Below are 20,539 nucleotides of genomic sequence, written 5' to 3' on the forward strand. Positions count from 1 at the left end.
TTGCCTTCAGGAATCCCAGGCCTCTCAGACCAGAGGGAAAGTCTGGAGCAAGGAAGATCTAACTTTTGACAGAGAAGGTTCATGTTGGAAACATTTAAACAAACTGGACCAACACAAGTCTATGGGACCTGATGGAATGCACCACAAATATGGAGCGAGCTGGCTGACATCCCTGAAGTCTTGTTTATCTTGAGTTTAGCAAGGCTTCTGACACTGCCTCCTGTAACTTCCTCATGGATAAACTGATGAACCACAGATGAGATAAACAGGCAGTGAGGTATACTGAGAACTGGCTGAACTCCAGGCCCAAAGGGGATGTCATTAGCAGCACAAAATGCATCTTAAGGCCAGTCACTATTGGTGTACTCCAGTGGTTGATAGTGGGACCAATACCATTTGACATCTTCATTAGTGACGCAGAGGGCAGGGCAGAATGTACCTGCAGGAATTTTGCAGATGATACAAAACTGGGAGGAGTTGTTGATACACCAGATGGTTGTGCTGCCATGCAGAGGGACCTTGACAGCCTGAGAACTGGACACCTGTACTGCTTTCGTTCAGATATAGCATGAAAAAATGATGCAGAGTTTTCCTAAATCTTAGAATTAATAAATTATGTTTCAAACACATTTGTTTAAAGTGACAAACTTTAGCCTTTCGAATTCATACCACCCTAAAATAGTATTTTCTTCCACCACAAAACTAGCAAATTTGTAGGGCTCTTCTGACCCAAACTGTTCAGAGTAATGTATGCACATTCTGAAGTGCTATCACTACAAGGCTTAAATATTTATCATACCACAAACATGTATTCTTACATAATGATGAGACAAAATAAGAAGGAAAGCCATCAAATTGGAGAAAAATAACTTTGACCATTAGTCTACACAGCTCTTCTTCCAAAAGCAATTCATTTGCACTTATGATTAAATGAATCATCCTCTGGTGACCTTACTGATTGTAAACATAAACCTGAGATGGCCACCATAGGCTAGGATGACTAATGTGAAGATATAAAAGTCATAGAAGAGATTCATGCCCTCAGCAGTATCAAAATTTTCCCCTGATTAAGATGACAGACAAGTACCAAGAACTGTCAGAAAAATACAGGAACTGTTTAAGTGACGTGAGGTTATAATATTGCGGTGTACAAGTGAAACATCTTCAATGCTTTTAAAATAAAATATAAACTGGAAACATAAATGTGAGACTACTGTATCACTGATCCAAAACATTAAATGAGGTATTTCTCAACCTGTTTATGTTGCCTCTAAATATAGAGAGTCCCAATGCTTACTGTACCAAACTTTTTATTATTTCAAACAAACTTCTGTACAAAAACATCAAAGCAGGCAAAGAAATTCTGTGACTTTAGCAAAGAGCACATGACAACTCACAGAATGATTTAAGGTTTACACTTTTATTATACAAGTGACAAATAGCTTTTCTCTGGGCTACTTAAAGAGAAGAATTCATTGTTTGACAAATAATTGCAGGTAAGCATGTATTAAATTCAAAGCTCAACGGAATGACCTGTCATCCACCTAGATTTACCTAACTGGAAGTGACTATGAACAAAGCAGGATTTTCCCTAATATACATTTTGAAAGGTCCTCCAATTAAAAACAGAGCTTGTAAACAGTGGATTTACTACTGTGAAAAAGTGTGATCATTACTTCCAGAAAAAAAAACCAAAACCAAAAACTGACGTGAGTTCTAATTCTGTTCCCGACAACAAGACAGTGATCGGCTGCTGCGATCGCAGGTGTGTGACACGGATGCTGGAACTGTGGTGCTGTCCAGTATCACCACACGTATGACCTTGGCACCTGTGGGTCCTGATCAGGTCTGAGAAACCTCATAGTGGTTGTTCTGCTCAGAAATAAACTCTTAAGCCAACCCCTATTCCAGAGAACTTGTGATATTAATACTGTTTAAGAACTGAGTTCAATGCCACAATTTGTCACAGCGCAGCCAAGTTTCAGCAGACCAAATGCATCTTCAAAGTCCTAAGGTAACGTTTTTAGAAGTGATATGTATGAAAATTCCAGTGAAAGCATACAAACTCTTATATATGCACACAGGAATAAGCAAATACAGATTTGAATCTGTGCACAAGCACTGGAGTTTTCAAACATATAATGCAAGCAAAGTACACAAAATCAAACACATTTTCAGAACGTGACCTCTGCAAGAATATGTACAGCAACTGCAGACCACCCAGAAGACACACTTAACAGAGCATGAGCACTTTGCTGCTTTTGGCAAAGTATTTCTATTCCATTTACCAGAAAATTTACTAGAAAGTAAGAACAAACAATGCAGCAAGGAACTCAACTCCTTGAAGTATCAATCACATCTCAAAAACCAATGAAGAGCAGTCAGCTGACAAATATTTCTGTGTTGACTCTGAATCATCTAATGAATAATACTGTAAGGAACTTGATGGAGTTCCTAAGAACAGCTCAGCTCTTAAATTTATATCATCCCTAGTTTGATGAAGCCAATTTGACACTAGAGAAATTTGCTACAGAACAGCGTACCAGTTTAGATCAGCAAAAAAATTACTTACCAGCTAGAGCTGCCAGAGAGTTAATCTTCATTGTGATATACTTACACTGACAAACCCTTTCCAGTTAAGTCAAGGCATTAGTATTTTCCCTTTCCTTTCTAAATGTAATAAAATTATACAGAATTTTCAAAATCTATCAATGGTCTTTAAACACATTTTCTGTTTATTCATATTGAATCTGAAAAAGGGTAATTATTTCCTCAATTGTTGAAAGGTACAGGTTATACCTAATTGAAAAGATAAAATTACCTCTTTGCAATACATTTTTGGATGACAGCCAGCACATAATTCTTAAAATTAGGTGGATCTCCACTTATGACAGGAAAGACAATGTGTTTTATGAGAGTGATGAATATTCAGGTATTTTCCTATTCATAGTAGTTTGACGAGATCCTAAAACTGACCAAAAAACTGCGGACATGTTCTTAAAATATATCCAATGAATTTTCCTTTCTATTAACTTTCTCTTTTTTAAAAGCTCCTTTTCTGTGGTACCTTTGACATTTCAGTTTATTTGATTTCCATTTTGTTTTCACTACTACTTAATTCTCTGATAGAGAAGGTGTTTAAAGATTAAAATGCACAGACAAACTGTCATAACTGAAGTATCTAAGTAAAAAAGTATTTTAAAGGTCAGAAGATAAAGCCTAGCATAAAAACAGGCTGCACTATATAAAGTCAGTCAGGTTATGAATGGATTCATATATTTTAGCAATGTGAAGAAAATGGTTATGTAAATACACACAAGTATTAACATCAAACTGTATTAAATTATGTAAACATACACATCTTCTGTGATCAATACAAACATCTACTTGTCTCAGGATACTACTGCAGCATCGCTCGAATTTGTTTTGAAGTAGATTCATCGTTCAGGTGTTTTGTAGTGAACCTAGAAATTACAAGTTAAAACAATATTTTATAAAATGAATGGGCATTAGGAAAGTCTGAAAACTTGAAGCCCCTTTTTGAAATCAGCACAGTTCAGTTTCATAAGGGAGGAATTTACATGTTTCACTGGAATTTAACTGGTAATAGTCTGGTGCTCTTCATCTTCTAAATATTCTTCACAATAAATTATTCCCTTCTAAAAGATGGATAATTGACAATTGTGGCTAAATTCTGTTTTCTATCCATCTACAACATTGCCATAATTTGGGTCAAAATTATCTCCCTTTTTGTTTTCCAGTTAAAAGCCTCAAAAGAAGAAAAATCATGGAAAGACATAAGAAATATGGGAAATATTAAAAGTACTTAGGAATCCAGACTGACTTTTGGCATAATCTATTACTTAAAGCAGCTTTCTTAAATGTCCTGGGAAGACTGAAGAGTTTTATTGTTTTTTTTTTTACAAGTTTGAGAAATAGAAATCCTACACTTGGTTTCTAAAATCTAGTTGCTGGGGCATTTTATATAACAAATCTTAGCTTAGATACACTGTTGACAATATTTATAATCCTTGCTTATCCAACAGAAATGAAATTGAGACAAATGAACGTTACCTAAGAAGACTCCAGGTGATGAAGGCAAACGTGAAAGGACAGTCTTAATAAATCAAGTTTCTAAGGTGAAGAGTCTTAATTATAAAGAGATAACTTTCTAAGGTTGAATCACACAATTATTCCACACATACCTGAGAGCATTCAGAAGTCCTTCCACAGTGTCAGGTGGTTGTTCCTTTAAAACTTTTATGCATCCCTTCATCTGGGAACAGAAGCATGCCACTATTGAACAATAATATATGAATTGTACTAGCTGAAAACAAGGAAAAATTTCACCATAGACAGGCAGGGTTTTTTTCCTACTGAGTTTTAATGCTGCTTTATATGACATAATAAAAGCATTAAACTTATTAACAATTATATCTAAGTTAAAAACCCAATTTGGAGAAAACATCTACTTTAATAAGCATTTGTAGAGAATAAATCACATATCAAGTATATATATTTTAACTTGAACATGATTTCTCCAATTCCAAGTTAGAAAAAAAAAAAGTCAAGAACAGCTGATATGAGCTAAAAAAAAAGGTTTTGGGATTTCCATATTGTTGTTAGCAACTATCAGAAGAGATGTTTTAACTTTGACTTTTATTTTTATGTTGCACACAAGGAAGTAATTTTCAGTATTCAGTTTTTAGTTGTAAATTTAACTGGTGACATCTTATGATTAGTTTCATAACGAGTGGTTACAAATTTAATCTGAGGTAAGAAGTCCATGATGTTTATTTTAAACACTACACTGAATGCACATCTTTATGGAGACTTTAAAAAACAAGCTGAAACTGTCCAAATTTACAAAAAGGGAAATTAAGCACAGAAAGCAGGAGTAGAACTCATTTGACCCACTGTACAGACTCTCTATCTATTCAATAGAGAGAAATAAGAAATCTCTCAAACCTATTCAGAATATACTTTTATATGTAATGAATTATGCCCCAGAAGTACCTATTTCTTCCCACTGCTATGAAGACATCTAATATAGTTATCCAAAAATTAGTCTAGATGAATTCCATCTTATTCAAAATGACAGATAAAGGCATGGCTGAGTCAAGATCTGAATCTGCTAATTTTCCAAGTCACATTAGAGTGCTAAACCTATGCACCAGTATTTTCTTTGCAGCTAAAGGGTACCTCTGCCTTATTAAGGAAGTGGTTGATGAAAAACTTAACTGAAGTCGGGGTCTATTTATTTGCCAATAAAAATTACTCAGAAAAGTAGCTCAGTCTCCTTGGCAGTGATCAGCCTAACAGACACTGATCATGGCTCAGTTGGCTCATTTCTACCTGGAAAGTATAACTGGCTTTGCAAATAGATCAGAGGAAATTCTCAGGGTAGCACCACGTGTTTTGAAGTGACACTGTTACTCTTCCCAAACTAGAGAAACTCAAGACTATATGCACATCACTCAGTAGAGGTGTACATGCCCTGCCAGATCAGAGAAGACCAGTTCAAAGGGGATGAAAATTCAAACAGTTCTTTTTCACTTTTGTTAGAATCAGAATCCCTAGAACAGTCAAAAAGAGACGCTATTAGGCTGCCTAAGCTAGGAGCCTGTAATTAACAGCTTGAAATACAGCCTCCAGTCCTGAAAGAGTAAGGAATGGATAATACACTCCACTGTCCCTGAAATTCTCTTGAAATGGCTCCCAAGAAGTGGGAGAAAAGAATTGTTTTCCACAGTAAAACAAACTCATCATCTGAAATATTAAAAGATGTTTTAATTAGAGAAGAACCACTAAACTTATTAGTTTTAGTCAATATTTGGGACTGTGTAGTCATTTAAAAAAACTGAGTCATACATCTCCTGCCTCCCATTTACCTCTAGACAACTTCACTGTAGGATTACAGGGCTTTAGGATAAACGTAAGAAACAAAGTACTGTGTATTTGGTCCCATGAAAATTTCACTTGTGTTTCCTCTGTAGGCAAGAAACTGAACTGGCAGTCAGGAAATCGGCATTCAAGTCCCACACTCTATCTGCTTCATGACTTTGAGCAGATCAATTCACCTCTGTGTGACACATCTTTCCCTCTGCAGAGTCAAAGAGGAGATGTGGCAAAACGCTGGTATCTGCAGATGCAAAATGCTAACGAAGACCCAGGGTCATGGAGGGCAATAATATATATGTTTTTTCTCCTCGTCCTCTCCTTTTGAAGTAGGCTGTCTTGTAAAGGGAAGACTTGGCGTCTATTTTCATGAATTTCAGAAATAACAGATTATTTCTGCTGAAAGACGTCATGCATAAGATTTAGGTTTGTAAAAACATATATAAAAAAATTAAGAGTGGTTTTTTTACGTGTTATTTTTCAAATCGAAAAATAAGATTGATTTCCCTGTGACTGGCCATGCTAATGCTAAAACTGCAGGGTCATTATCAGCATTACAACAGTAACATTTCAGTTCTGCTACTTCAGATCTCAGACAAAGTGGAGACAATGTTGAATATCTACTTATTTACAAGAGAACTACTGCCAAAGAAGAGTATTTCAGGGTCAATAAAATACATGATTAAAAAAAAAATTATGACCAGAGAACATATTACAGGGTAGGTGTAATAAAAAATTATTTTAGTGTAACTATACAGTTGGTAAGAAAGTAGAGTTAACAAAAAAAAATATTATTTGTATCTGGAAGAAAATACAAAGAAAAAAAGCTGATTCTTATTTTACTTTCAAACAAGCTGTTGTATTAGAGTACACAGGTGAAGACAAATTCTAAATTTTGCCATTCAAAAGGAATTAAAATTATTTGTACCAAGTCATAAGCTTGTGTTGAAAGAGAGCTGCAGACTAGTATCCCCAGACTTACAGAGTATTAAAGAAAAGCATCTCTTACATCAATCTTTGATGTCTTTGAGAAAGCTCCCACAGGATGAACGTGATCGTACAGAATAATAACTCCCACCATTACTCGCATGCAGAACATAAGGGTCTCTTCACTGGTGAATCTACTCCTATACTCTCTGGAAAACAGAACAAAAGAAATAAACAGCCTTGATTTTTACTAGAAAACTAAAAAAAACTAGACTGTGAGTGCATGAAATCCGAACCAAAAGTGTATTTCAAGGCTGAAGATGCATCTTAGTAAGACTTGAAAGATCTTTGAGTATCATAAGCTCTTGCCAGAATGGTTAGAAAGCAAACAGAGAGATGTAAACCTCTGCTAATACCCATGCACAGCTGAGATCCTCACTTCACAAAATGTATGTGACGATGGCTGACACAGAAAACTCCATGAAATATGATGGAGACTGATTATACTTCTGTTTAATCTCAGAGACACAACATACTGGGAAGGCTAGTGTTTTTGCTTAAATTCCTACTTTGAAACAGTTAAGTGGGACCTAAGTTCAGCAGGTAGGAAGTTCAGGGCTTCACCAAGGTGGATCATAACAGTCATTGCTCTGTCTGTCTTTTCTAAGTCCATGGACAAGTTCAACAACCCAGGTTCACTGAACATCTAAAATGTGGAGTCCCACTAGATATGACTGGTCTGAATTAATTCCAGAGTTTTTCTCTGACTTTTCATAAGAGTATGGATAGCACTGTTAAGACAGCCCTCTCAGCTGTAATCCCTGAAAACATTGTCAGGACATGAAAAATAAAATGCAGAAGAGAAAAATAGAAACTTGGAAAAAAGAAATTATCATATTTATTCTAATAAATATTATTTTGAGTAGATTTGTTTAGTGTAATTAATTTCAACAGAATAATGCACTTCAATATGAATTAATTTATAAATATGAATAACATATAGAAATATTTCAGTATAAATATCAATTCATTTACAATACAAAACTTGATTTTTTCACTTAAATGACATTAAAAATACTAAAATCTGTACTACAGTACCTCTCAGTTTCCAATTTGAGCTTTTATTTTTACACAGCATCATAACATGAACAGATTTAAAGGCTACAGACATTTTGATGTGATAATGCTTGATTATCCCACAATTAGAATTAAATATCAGATAATCTTCTAGTAGATGACTCACAACTTCGTTTCTGTTCTTTGGCCAAAAAAAGAGCTGACACATAAGGCTACTTTTCAATTAGTACTTCTACGATGTCCCGGGACTGTGAGGTGAGTCCTGCCCCTACATACACTTCTTCATAACTTTCATAAACAAACCTCAGAAATTCTGCCTTTTACATGGCACCATCGAACAAATGATTCAAAGGCAGAAAACTCTGGCTCTGTCTGGTATGTGTTTTCCACTAAAGAGATATCTAACCTAAAAAATACTCCGCTAAATGTACAGTAATACAATAATAAACAACCCCACTGGCTATTGTCTGCACTAGTAGATATGAACACAACTGTATAGTTGAATACATTCATATGAATGAAAAAATCATACAGCTGAATTTTTTCATATCCAGAATAAAATGGCTGCATCCAAGAAAGATCTACTTCAGTGATCCTTGAAGTAGTCCTCAAGTATCATTTGCTAAAGCTCTGCCTGGAAGAGCCAAAATCTTGCCCCTGTGTGCTAATAATTGAGTAGCACGGGCAAACAGGAGGCAGCAGTTGGCCTATGGGCCAGGCTAGACAAGACACAGACACTGAAACCGATGGGAGCATGAGTTCCACTCATATTTTAACCTTTTGTTGAAATGTAGGCTGACCATGTAAGCTCCATTGAACAAAACTCAATGCTGATTCATGAGAAAGGTGGTTAAAATGGGAGGCAAGGCTTTCTAATACCAGGCCATGCTTTGTATATAAAAAGTGGTAACAACTTAAGGCAAAGATACAGGAATTCACTTGGAAAAAACTGAGGTGCCCCAGGTGGCAACTTAAAACACAATACAGGTTTCTCTCATACAAAACCCCCAAGATTTAAGACAAAACTTACGGTGTTTCCAACATGACTTTACATACACTGGCCATAGTACTTAGACAGTCTGTCGTATTTTCAATTGGTAACGTTTTGTTCTGGAAGGTAAAAAAAAGAAAAAGTCCATGTTCAGTAAACCATCTTGCAAAATTAAAATCAAGAATGCCTGTGTCAGACCTTTCTCCCCCATTACCTACTTCTGATACAAAATGTGTTGTTGCATTACTGAGTGTCTTCAGCATTGGTGTGGCTTCTGCATAAAACAGGGACATCCTATTGGCCATTTCATTGTTCACTTCATTCTCAATGTCTAGCTGATGAAAGCAGGAGAAAAAATAGTCAGTAAAGCACTTTTAAATCTTGCCAGCAGCAAGAAAAAGATACAGTACATATTCATGTCAGCAAGCAGCTTGTTGCATGAATAGTTCCACTCTAATCACTTCATCCGGACTGCTGATTAACTCTCAGTGTGAAGGAGAGAACACGACAGCTAGCAAATCAAAAGCAAAAACTTTACCCCAGATGGCATAAATGCATCTTGATAAATACCTCAGTGTGAGCAGCAGATCAGAGTTTATTTACTTACATGCATGTTGTTTATTCTGTTGCGACTTATTGTCCGTCTGTAATAACTGAAGTCATTCTGGATTGCTGGGTTTCTCATCTTTCAAGAAGACAAATAGGAAATAATCAGTTTTGGTTCAAAATACTTGGCAAAAATCAGAATGTATTATAAGATTTTATTAACCTTAAGTTCATCAAAACGAAGAGTAAAATGTAATATTTCTGCAAACTCTTTTGCTAGAGCCTGTTCCCGTTCCAGGTGCTGAGTTGGAGTGTAAGGAGGGCAGGTCAACGATTCCAGTAAGCTCTGCAGGGCTTTCTCTGAACATAAAATTAGAAGTACAAATTCTAGTCAGTCCACATTATAACAAAGTTTTAAGTGCATATCTAAATATATTGCTTTTGAAGGGAAGGAACCCTCTGAATATGCAGAGCCCTAACATAAATGCTTTTTCTTACTACCCTAAAGTGAGAAACTTAGTCAAAGACACCTGCCTCTTCAGGCTCTGCCATTTTCTCTCCATTCTGTATCACTGAGCTCTTTTCCCTTTTCGTCACCCTTTATCTGGGATCTCTATCAAAAATTCCAGAGGAAGCATTTTTCTTGCATTCAGATATTCAACTCTTTCTCTTTCATCTTCCCCAATTAGCCATCAGCTCAGTATAGATTATTCTGGCATCTCTGTTACTAAAAGTGTACACTTAGGCACTGATAGCAATATAAATCAGCTCTTGTGGCTATAATTACTAGCATAACTCAAAAAGTGAAAGACTTAGTTAGCAGGATGCTGTAGAATTCCCTTGCACTGGGAGCTCTCCCACTTCATACATATATTCTTGCACAATTTTCTCTTCCAGAGTCCTAATTCAAAGAGCAATTACATCATTTTTTGTGTTTATAGGGACAACAAAGTTAAATTAAGACTAAGAATATGCCTTGACAAATGTAAATGCGGTTAAATGTCTGCTGATATCAAACAGAAAGAATATTAATTCTTTAAAAGTCTGTGTACAAGGAAAGTTTCTATTTTGCTACACATAAAAAACCTATCAAACAAACATACTAAAACAGGGCTCACCTAATCTGAGTGAAAACTCATAAAAGCGCTTCAGCCTTACAACCAGAGGACAGACTGAATTCCATGCTTTTTCTTGCAACTGGATATCATTGGGATTTTGTATTGCCTGAAATGAAAATATTACTGTAAAGAACTGTTGGTGATAAACAAATAACAAGCAAAAGGTGGTTTGGAATTTTTCCACGTTATTTTAAAAAGTAAGTATTGCAAAATGTAGAACAATTCTGAGAAATTATATTACATAGGAACAGAAAATTAATAAGTCAAGAAAATACCATGTTTTCCACATGGTATTTTCCACATCCCTGTCCCCTTGTAACATAATGATTTAAAATCATTCATTACAGTGCACCACTGACATACAGAAACATGCTCTAGTTTATTCTCTTGGGAACAAAACTGTTGTAAAAAACCTCTTGTATGACTACTGGTTACAGAAGTAGCCCTTTTTTAAGGTTTTGATGCTTTTGAGGTCTTCAACATATTGAAGTTCTTAAGTAATCAACAGTTCACAGTAACAGTAACTGCAAAGCTGATCCAGGAAAAGGTTTGGTTACCTGAGAAAAATTGTAAGTTACAGTTCAAAACTGTACTTCAAGACCAGTTTCACAGAATAAGAAGCCTTTAAAGTGGGTGTAAGGTTAAAATTTACTATGGTTCATTATTTCACTTACACAGAAGAACAACTACTTTTGTAATGTGTTTCTGACATCCAAGTATTATTTCTTCCATGTCCTCGACTTCTACTGTGAGATACATGAAACAGGGTATATGAAATAGTGTTTCTTAAAGTGAAAAATAATTACTAATTACTAACAGAAAACCTAAAAGAAGTTCCAACAGCCATAATTTAATGACTTTACATTAGGGATTTATACTAAATGTTATGCATAATCCGTAATGTATTTTATAAATACAATTTTAATGAGACTTTCATATAAATTCAGAGAATGTGCTTGGATAGAGAACAGAAGCTAGGAACACACTGAGTTTTGCTTGATTTTGCTTCCAAAGAACTCTCATTAACAAACATACATCTCTGATTTCTTGTCCAGCTCCTTTGTAAGCCTGAAGGTCTGCTAGCATACTTTCCGAGTCCTGTAAAACTGCACTGATCTGATTCCACACCTCCCTTTCTCCATCCGTGGGCTGTGCATCTAAGAAACAGAAAAGCAAAATGCACAAAGTCAAAAGGAAGCTGCAATACAAATGACAGGATTACTCAGTTCTACTTAACACTACATCCAGCTTGACTATGAGTAACTCCATACTGATGTAGGTTTTTTAATATACAATTATACTGCACTGCCATTCTGCTAACATCCAAGTCTCTGCTTTTTATAGCAAGGAAGGAAAAACAGTACAGTTTTTGTATGCTCTGGCTCATAATGCCTCTTCTCAAAATGCAGCATTTTAAAGAGCAGCAGTATCATAAAGCAATGTTATTAGAAAATAGGATAATGCATCAGTCCCTCTCTTTCATGAGCTCCACAGCTCAATTACAAAGAATTGTTCACTTTTCTTGCAGCTTGGGGATAAAATCAGGTCTTTCAGTAGATGGAGCAGTGGGATATTACTCCACTTTGACTTTGCTCCAGGCTTCTTTAACCAGGGTAATTAATTTCTCCTTTCATAAAACAGGGATACACTACTGTTAAAAATACATTTTTTCTCATGTATGCCAAAGATCATTTCTGCCACTAATATAAATCCGGCTCTGTCAATAATCAGTTTTCAGGGTGGGAGTGACCTGTAGACCTTTATTGTTCAGAGAAATGACATTTGAAAGTAGATCAATTTTCCCATTCAAATCTAATCCCATGGGATTTACACAGCAATGTGACACCAAGGAGTGATGTTATGCCCAGAACATAGACATGTTAGACAAGGTAGAGATCGTCTGTCTTCTTTTGCTTTAAAACATAAAGATGACAGGCACTGACCAAAGACTGGATGACCTATATATGGGATTGCAGTCAGTACGCGTAGGAACAATGACATTGTCCGAGCACATTTCTAGAGACACAACTATTTTTTTTACTTAGTTTTGTATTAGTTAGTAAAGATAGAATTTTAATTTTTATGGAAGACAAAAATTTACTTTGAAGGTAAATCTTAGAACTTAGTGACTACATGTTTGAGTTAAAAGGAATAACTTCAAAACTCATCAGTTAAGATGAGCTACAGAACACATCTCTAATAGACAAGAAGTATTAAAAACACTTTTTCTATGTAGTCTTATCACTCTCCTTAAAAAAACAGACACATTTTTATACCTGTGTATCAGTACAGGATTCTTTACCCATTCCCCACTAGAAACAAATGAACCCCTTCACATTGGAGTATGGAAAGAGCAGTCACTCTCTCCATGATGTTTCAGGCTAGGATAATTAGTTTAAATGTTTCAAGTTATCTTTGGACCTTGCATGAATGGGACACAAATGGCTGAGATTGACATGTCTGTAGCTCTGAAGCAACTAGTACTTAAAATCTTTCCTCTATTCCTAAGGCATCATGAGTCCCATGAAACTAGTCACATAAAACAACATTGATTTGACTTTCCTTTTATTCAGGAAGTTTTCCTTAATCTTATTTAAAAAAGTGAAAGCAAACATAAGCTGGGCTTACTTAGTTGGGTTTTATAGCCAAAATACTTCATGTGACTAAAAAATTCCATTATCCTTCAAAAAGTAAGGGAAAGTACCACCAAATGAAAAAAAAACTACAGGAAAATCCCATCTGGGACATGGATGTTGAACCAATCTATCAGCCACATTAAGTTTACAGTGTTCCAGACCGGTTCTTTCCTCAAGCTGCAAGAAATCTCAGGTACACACCATAAGGGGTCTGTCACCTTGTGATAAACAAGCAAAACAGAAAATCCTTCTGAATTTAATGAGGAACGCGGTGATCTTGTCAAGCAGATACCAACCATACAACAACAGAGCAGGGAAAGGTAAGAGTTGCACATAAATCAGTATCTATATTTTAATAGCTTAATAAAAGTTAATTTAAATAACATTTTTCAGTGAATACTAACACCAAAGAGAACAAGTACTTTGTTAGTGCAGTTCATGAATGTAAAATTTGCATGTGCAGGTCACCTGAAGCATGTTGTTAACCTTGTTGGTTAATAAATTATTTCTACGTTACTTTTTACAACTTGTTTGCTTTTAAAAAAAATTAGTGCCTAAGAGGGATGAAAATGCTATAGATTGCTCGGCACTTTTGGACTTCAAAATGGCCTTTAGTTACACCTTTTATTATAAGTCTTTTTCAAATTTATCTTTTGGATGTTGGGGAAGAAGGAATATTTGAAACTCATTGAAGGAGCTTTCTGTAATATCACAGCACCTGGGGAAGTAGGAGTAAGAGGAAGGTAGGTGTGTGGGAGAGGGGAAGGAAAGGGAAGGGAGAGGAATAGGGCTGCAAAGGCTACAGAGCAACAGGCTTAGCTTGCATTTGCAGAAGATGTTTATATTTATGCTGGAAATGTTTAGCTTAAAAATAAAGGTAGGGAGGATGATTCAGGCTTTTTAAAAAAACCATGCATCTTGCTTATGAAATACGTGTTATGTAAACAGATATTCTGAAAAGACCATGGCCGTGTTTCAAAGGGGATTTTACATGAAGATCCTGCCAAAAATGGTCAGCTAAATTAACTGCAATGGATCACTTCGAAAACAATTTTATCTTACTGTCAACAACAACAACAAAACAGCAACAAGATCTAAAAGGAATAGAGACTTCATGGCAGATTTTGGCTTTTAAAACTGGCTTTCTAGTCCAATGATACCAAAGCTCGTTTCTCTGTTCTGAACTAAAAAATTGACAATCCTGAATCATTCTGTGGGATCACTGCCTGGCAGTGCTCACCACTTATCCTCATGCCACCACAGAACCAGTGCACACTTGAAAATCTGAGCCCATTTATAAATAAAAACACTTCCACTGACTAACTCATGGTGGATGCAGGTCCTCTTAGCAATGTTACCATAAAGACCAGACTTTCATTTCATGTTTGAGTTTTTGGAATACTCATGATTAGCATTCAGAGCATTCTGTCTTTAATAAGATAAAATAGAAAGGCCTTTTACCTCCCTTTGGCCAAATGTTTCTAATGTGTACCCTAAACCCAACAACTATAGAAATCCTAGTGGAGGCTTGAACCTTCCATATACAGATTCTATCAGCAAAATTTCAAAATTTTAGCTCTGGAGAGAAATGCAGTTCCATTGGCTCCACCAGAAACAACCAGGATATGATAATTCATCCATTTCATGAACACATGCTCTCTTTCACCTTTACACATGGTCTGTATCATGTTTTGGATGGCACTTCAAACTTCAGAAAAACAAGGAGGAAAGCTGGACCCAACACAATCCATTTGTGGATGCGTTAAGTATTTCAGGTGAATGGTCAGGCCTGAAAGTGGGATCATCATTATTTTCTTAGAAAAATACCTGTCACTTGTTTCAGAAAACTCCTCTAGCAGTGCAAGATATCTACCTTGTCGTGTATTAGAAACTGCTAGGGAGGTAAGACAGTAGTACTCATAGGGAAAGATTAAATATAGAAAGGATATGAAGCCTTTACCAATACAAAATGAAGTATAACAGTATCTCAGTAATTAATTTTAACAAAGAGATAACAAAACAGTACTAAAAGAAGCACTTCAAACTCACACACCCTTTCTGAATCTGAAATGCAGACCAAAAGCTCAGAACTTTACTCCACCCTCGGGTGGTTAAGAAGATTCCCACTGAGGTTGGTTAGTGCTTCCATTTCAGTGAATATGGAATCATATTTGTAATAAAAATACCATACCCTTCTGGCCTCAACACCATAGCAAAAGAAAGCAAGTTAAACAAGAGCTCTCAAAGGCTCTGCTTTCAGCTTTTCATGTCCACTGCTGAAGGTGGCCAATAATTCCATCAGCCAGCAAGTTAAGACAGCAGTACACACATTTAACTGCATAATGCTAAAGTCCTATTTCAAGTTTGTCACCATGACAATAATTTTTCCATGCCAATTTGGCACAAAATTAGATGAAAAACTCCTAGCAAAGAGCAAAGGCATTACAACTACAGTGAGAAATACACTTTAGAGGATACCAGAAACTGCTATACTCCATATATTAAAAAACCCTAGTACTGGACAGCACCAGTATCCTATCCAGGCTGCAATGGGTTTTTGAATTTCATCCTACAGGAAGGGCCTGTGCCAAGGATGTCAGTGCCAGGCTCAGCTCTGTGGTGGACATGGAATGGACAGCTGAGCTGTAGCTCCTGCTTAGGGCATTCTACACAGGAGTTGAGTGCAATTTCCTGCAGGCTGGGTCCAGATCATATCCACAGCCTTGCTGTCTGTGCAGCAAGGGTATTAATTAATATCCTCTTATGTGACAAGTGGGCAGTTGTTTTGCTGCCAGACATGTTCTAGTAATAGACCCTTTTAATCATACATGAACAATAACTGAAAATTTTATGAATCTTTCTGGGGATGGAGGGTAATCTTAGAAATAAGATTCATGCGGGTTATGAGAGGTATTAAATTAGGATCAGGTAAAGATCACCCAGCTAACATTTAAGAAAAAAAGGAACCTGTTCACATTAAGATTAGAGTTTGGTCTTATACTAGGTATTTGAGGAGAGGATGGGACTGAAGATGTCACTTAAGGACACCTCCTCCCAATAATCTATAAGCTTTAGTCTTTTAGATTCAAAAGAAATTGTTGTTGTCCCAACCTTCAAATTATTTCCAAGAATTCATGTGGAATTATTTGTTTACTCTGCCTGAAAAAGGCAGCAGTAATTTGACAATACATTTTCTGCAAAAAAGAGCAATTGTAAGCTGCTATGCAAAGAGCTCAAATACCCAGAATTCATTTATCTGTGACTAATTTAAATAAGGTCAACATCTAAAGAACAAAACAGTTCTTGAACTGACAAAATCCATTTCAAGAGAATTCACCCTGTAGGCTCGTGAAATCCTGAAACCCACGACTCTCAAGACCTGCCAGGCACTCTCTCTTCCTAACATTATTTTTCAAGTTGAGAGCTAAGAAGGACTTAAGGTAAAGTAACTGGTATATAATCAAATCCAATAGGTAGCAGTTTGATTAAAGATACCCACACCAAGATCCCAGTACAAAACAGCAATATGGTACACTTTCCAGGAAGCATGAAATTCCTTTTCTTTGTGTAAACCTTTCAGTAGACCTTCAAAAGAGTAATTTGGCTAAATACATATAGTTTGCAATTCACCTCAAAGAAAAGGCTTTTCCATCTGCACAGGAGAACATTATTGCCCACCTGACCACAATTCCCATTTCTCATTTGCTTTCAAGGTTGGACTGAATGTTTCTTCCAATTGCTTCTTGCAGAGGTCCAGAGTAACTGCCTAACTCTAAAATTAATACTGGGAAGCAAACAGAACTGCTTTTGCTATGCACCATTAACCAAAATTAATGCTGGATTCAAGTTTTTTCAAGCACGACCATGGTGTTACAAAACCTGGTTCCCAGTTTGGATTGAAGAATAATGTAAGCAACAGGTGTCAAAAAGAATTGAAACTGATGATGTGGACAGCTGCAGGTAAGCAGAGGAAAAGAGATGAATTTTTTTTTTTTTAACCTAAACTTTTCTAGGGAAAAATTAAAATATCTATTAAAAAAAACCAAAATCCCAAAACCCCCAACAACAAAAAATGTAAGGTGAAATTTTGAAACTTGTTTCTTTTTCTTTCATGATTCCTTCCCCTTTGCAAATATAGCACAAGTCAGAATTTGAAAAAGCAACAGAATATATTGAAAACAGTTAATTTTTCTAAGTGTTCCTGTTTCTACCTGCCCATTTTTCAGGACCTCAAGAATTCCATGGAAGAGATGCTTAAAGGTTAAATATGAAAAAATCAAGCTGCTGAAAAATATGTAAGAGCAAAGTGAGCATGCAGCTGATGAAAATCTGCCACTAAGTATATTTTAAACAAACAAATACCCATAATGGAATTTTCAAAAGATACAATACAAGATTGTTCTCCTCAAATTTTTCAGCAAAACAGAATTCTGCCCTGGGGAAGAGTAATTAACAAGAAAATTCATTTTTGTTGCACAGAATGACTCATCCTTGCCTCTGAAATGTGTTCGTTGAGGATAATAAGGGAAAATAACAGAATAAAAAGCTACTACACTGATGTAAGCTATCTATAATAAATAAAATCCAAACCATAAATAAATCTTCATGCCATCCTCTCTTGCATTTCTGTTCCCATTCATGTACCACTGCTAGGGCTCCTCCAACCACACCATCACCCTCATCACCCTGACCTGACTGGACAAGTACTTAGTAGGTGGGGGAGAGAGGGAAGGTGGTAATTTGGTGGGGTCTAGTTCTCAGTAAGTTTATTTTCCCACACAGCTGTCATTCATGATAGGTGCAACAGTGTGTTTGTTCATCTCAATTCTAGCACAAGGATATGAGACCGTGTGACCAACCATCACCCACGGAAGGACCCCCTTGGGAACAGCACAGATTAAATCAACTGTCAAATGAAGTTGACACCTCAATGTTATTTTCCCACTTTCTTTACATAAACACATTAAAGCCTCTGCTTTTTTGAGGAACGGAGACATATTGTATCTGTTCTTACCCTGCATAGAAGGCAAAAGGCTGTTTCTGGTTTTTTAATCTGCATTTGTGTGACAAATTGTGTACATAGCAGGGAGAAGTATGTCACACCCCCTCCTTTCAGATACAATACATTCCAAAAGGAAGAACAACAAAAAAATGCCAGGGTAGGAATATCCAAAACCTCTGTCAACATTTCAGAAACAGTGCTGACATATTTACTTTGACATTTAAGCTCCTGCCTAATGAAAAAGTGCACAAACCCTAGAAAGAAATATGCTAATGCAAATCATGAATACAGTAAACACATCAGCCCAGCATACCCTGCATCCTCCAATTGGCCAACCGCAGTGACCATTTTCATCCATGAGTTCAAACTGACAGCTCAGGCCACAGAAAGTCACACCTCCAGCAAGCACACCCCACACACACCAGGCTGACCTATGTCCACTGAGAGTGCCCTTTTGCACTGTAAGATGGCCAGTTAAAGGAAACCAATACAGATTTTGTGTCAATAAAAACCTCTGGGACTGTATTTCACAGGGAAAACATTTTAAACTTCCACTCATGAGCACCAAACTCACTGAAATTTGGAGGTGACAGTTTCATTCCTCTGCATGTAGTTGTGCCTGACTAGTGTGCCCTGACCACTGGACCTCCCTTGGGAGAGGACACTTCAACCCATTCAGTCCTTGGACATGTGCCTTTAGAATAAAAACCAACATTCACTGCCAATGCAACAAACCCAATATTTTCCCCTCTCACCACTACCTCTACCAAGGTTTCCCACTGCCAGATCACCTCTTTCCTGCAGCCTGGGCCAGGAACACTTTCTTATCATCCAGGCCACAGTGGGACTGATTAAATCTGGAATATCAGATCAGCTGAAAGCTTTTGCAGTATCTTGGCAAAGCCACAGAGCACAAGGCCTTCAAAAGTTTGATTAAAAAAAAAATAAAATTAAGTGGTGGTTTGGATAAACGTTTAATATCCCAGGATGACAATAAAATTTTCAAGTGATAGAGAAGGAGGGATACACAGCTCACAGTACCTTGTCCTAAACCCAAACTAACCAATTAACTTTTTTCCATCAATTAAAACTGATTCTTCATAATGAGGTAATAATAATAATGGCCAGTCTTCGCGAGCGAAGATCCAGGGAAGGTCTTTCCACCTTCCAGCCTGCGCATTGGATTTTTTAGGTGAGACACAGTGTGCGCGGAACTGAGCCCACCCTTTAATCCTAAGGTTCATCTGCTGGGGCCAAGCGAGCTTGGACAGTGGCAGCGAGGTCCTTAGGACGTAGGTGGGTTGCCTTTAAGGGCTAACGAGCTCCACCTGCCCGGGAGTGGCCGTGACCGGGAATCGAACCCAGGTCTCGGAGGTGATAGCGCCGCACCCTTAACCACTAGACCACCAGGGGCTCCAAATCATAATGAGGTAATTATGATCTAAATGAGAACATATGAGCACAGTTACAGTCATACACTCTAGCTGACTTTTTGAAGCAGCGCTTCAGAGTGCACACACACACACTCAGAGCATGTCAGTTACTTTTTTCAGAAAAATAATTCAGGAATAAATAATGCAAGAACAAAACTATTTCAAGATGATAAAATATGTATCTAAACACTTGAAATACTCTCTTAAACCAATGCTACAAAAGAAAGCTATTTTAAAGACACTGGCTTTTCTCAAAACTTTTTCTTTCTTTATTTTTTTTTTTAGAAGAGAGGTATTAAGAGACAAAACATCACACACTGTTAGTGTTTTAAATAAAAAGCATTTCATGTATGTAGTGAAGAAAGATTAAAGGCATATTAAAGGATTTGATGCAAATGTCTAGAAGTACATGCAGGGAAAATATAATCAGCATAAGTGAAACAGCTCTGAATGAAATATAGATATGACAAGGAAATTAGAATGCAGTTCTGCAAACTCATAACCATGCAATTAAGAGAGATGCAATCAAGTGCATACACTTTGAACCCTTCGCTACTTTTTAGAAACTATAATCCCAGTTAAATCATCAGTGAACCAAGCAAAAATAGTGACACCCCCACTGCTTATATTTTTTCAGCTTTTTATTTCAAACAGGTATTTCCTTTCAACAAAGAATCATAATTTTTTAACCCTGATTTGTTAAAGAAAGCCGAGGCTGAGTTAACTCATATGTAAATTTAACAATGGCTCATAAATGTCTTGAATTTAACTCAAGGTAAGGTTTTACTTGCATATCTACCTTTCTGTCCCTTTCTCTGCTCAGAATGAATTGAAGTAATTTTGTATGGTTCTATAAATATCAAAAAGCAGTATTCTACTGAAGTGTAATTTGATTTGTTTGCAAATCCCTT

The 20,539-nt window shown here is 36.5% G+C and overlaps 1 protein-coding gene across 7 annotated transcripts in view; it reads right to left on the reverse strand.

The window, feature by feature from the left end:
• Nucleotides 1-1,401: 1,401 nt before the first annotated feature.
• The window catches only part of CYRIA (CYFIP related Rac1 interactor A), a 54,949-nt gene continuing 35,811 nt past the window's right edge, over nt 1,402-20,539 (reverse strand). For 4 of the 7 annotated variants that reach the window (XM_050316610.1, XM_050316604.1, XM_050316606.1 and 1 more), the window contains 9 exons: nt 11,593-11,714; nt 10,558-10,663; nt 9,663-9,799; nt 9,501-9,578; nt 9,112-9,228; nt 8,933-9,012; nt 6,908-7,034; nt 4,206-4,327; nt 1,402-3,464 (listed from right to left, as the gene is read on the reverse strand). In XM_050316610.1, coding sequence (XP_050172567.1) covers nt 3,401-3,464; nt 4,206-4,327; nt 6,908-7,034; nt 8,933-9,012; nt 9,112-9,228; nt 9,501-9,578; nt 9,663-9,799; nt 10,558-10,663; nt 11,593-11,643 — 882 coding nt within the window. In that variant the 5' untranslated portion in view covers nt 11,644-11,714 and the 3' untranslated portion in view covers nt 1,402-3,400. Of the gene's footprint in view, nt 3,465-4,205; nt 4,328-6,907; nt 7,035-8,932; nt 9,013-9,111; nt 9,229-9,500; nt 9,579-9,662; nt 9,800-10,557; nt 10,664-11,592; nt 11,715-20,539 lie in introns of those variants that run through there. The other 3 variants (XM_050316608.1, XM_050316609.1, XM_050316611.1) reach the window with 2 other exon arrangements.

Source organism: Myiozetetes cayanensis, unplaced genomic scaffold, assembly GCF_022539395.1.
Source record: "Myiozetetes cayanensis isolate MyiCay16 unplaced genomic scaffold, myiCay2020 scf2-11, whole genome shotgun sequence".
NCBI lineage: Eukaryota > Metazoa > Chordata > Aves > Passeriformes > Tyrannidae > Myiozetetes > Myiozetetes cayanensis.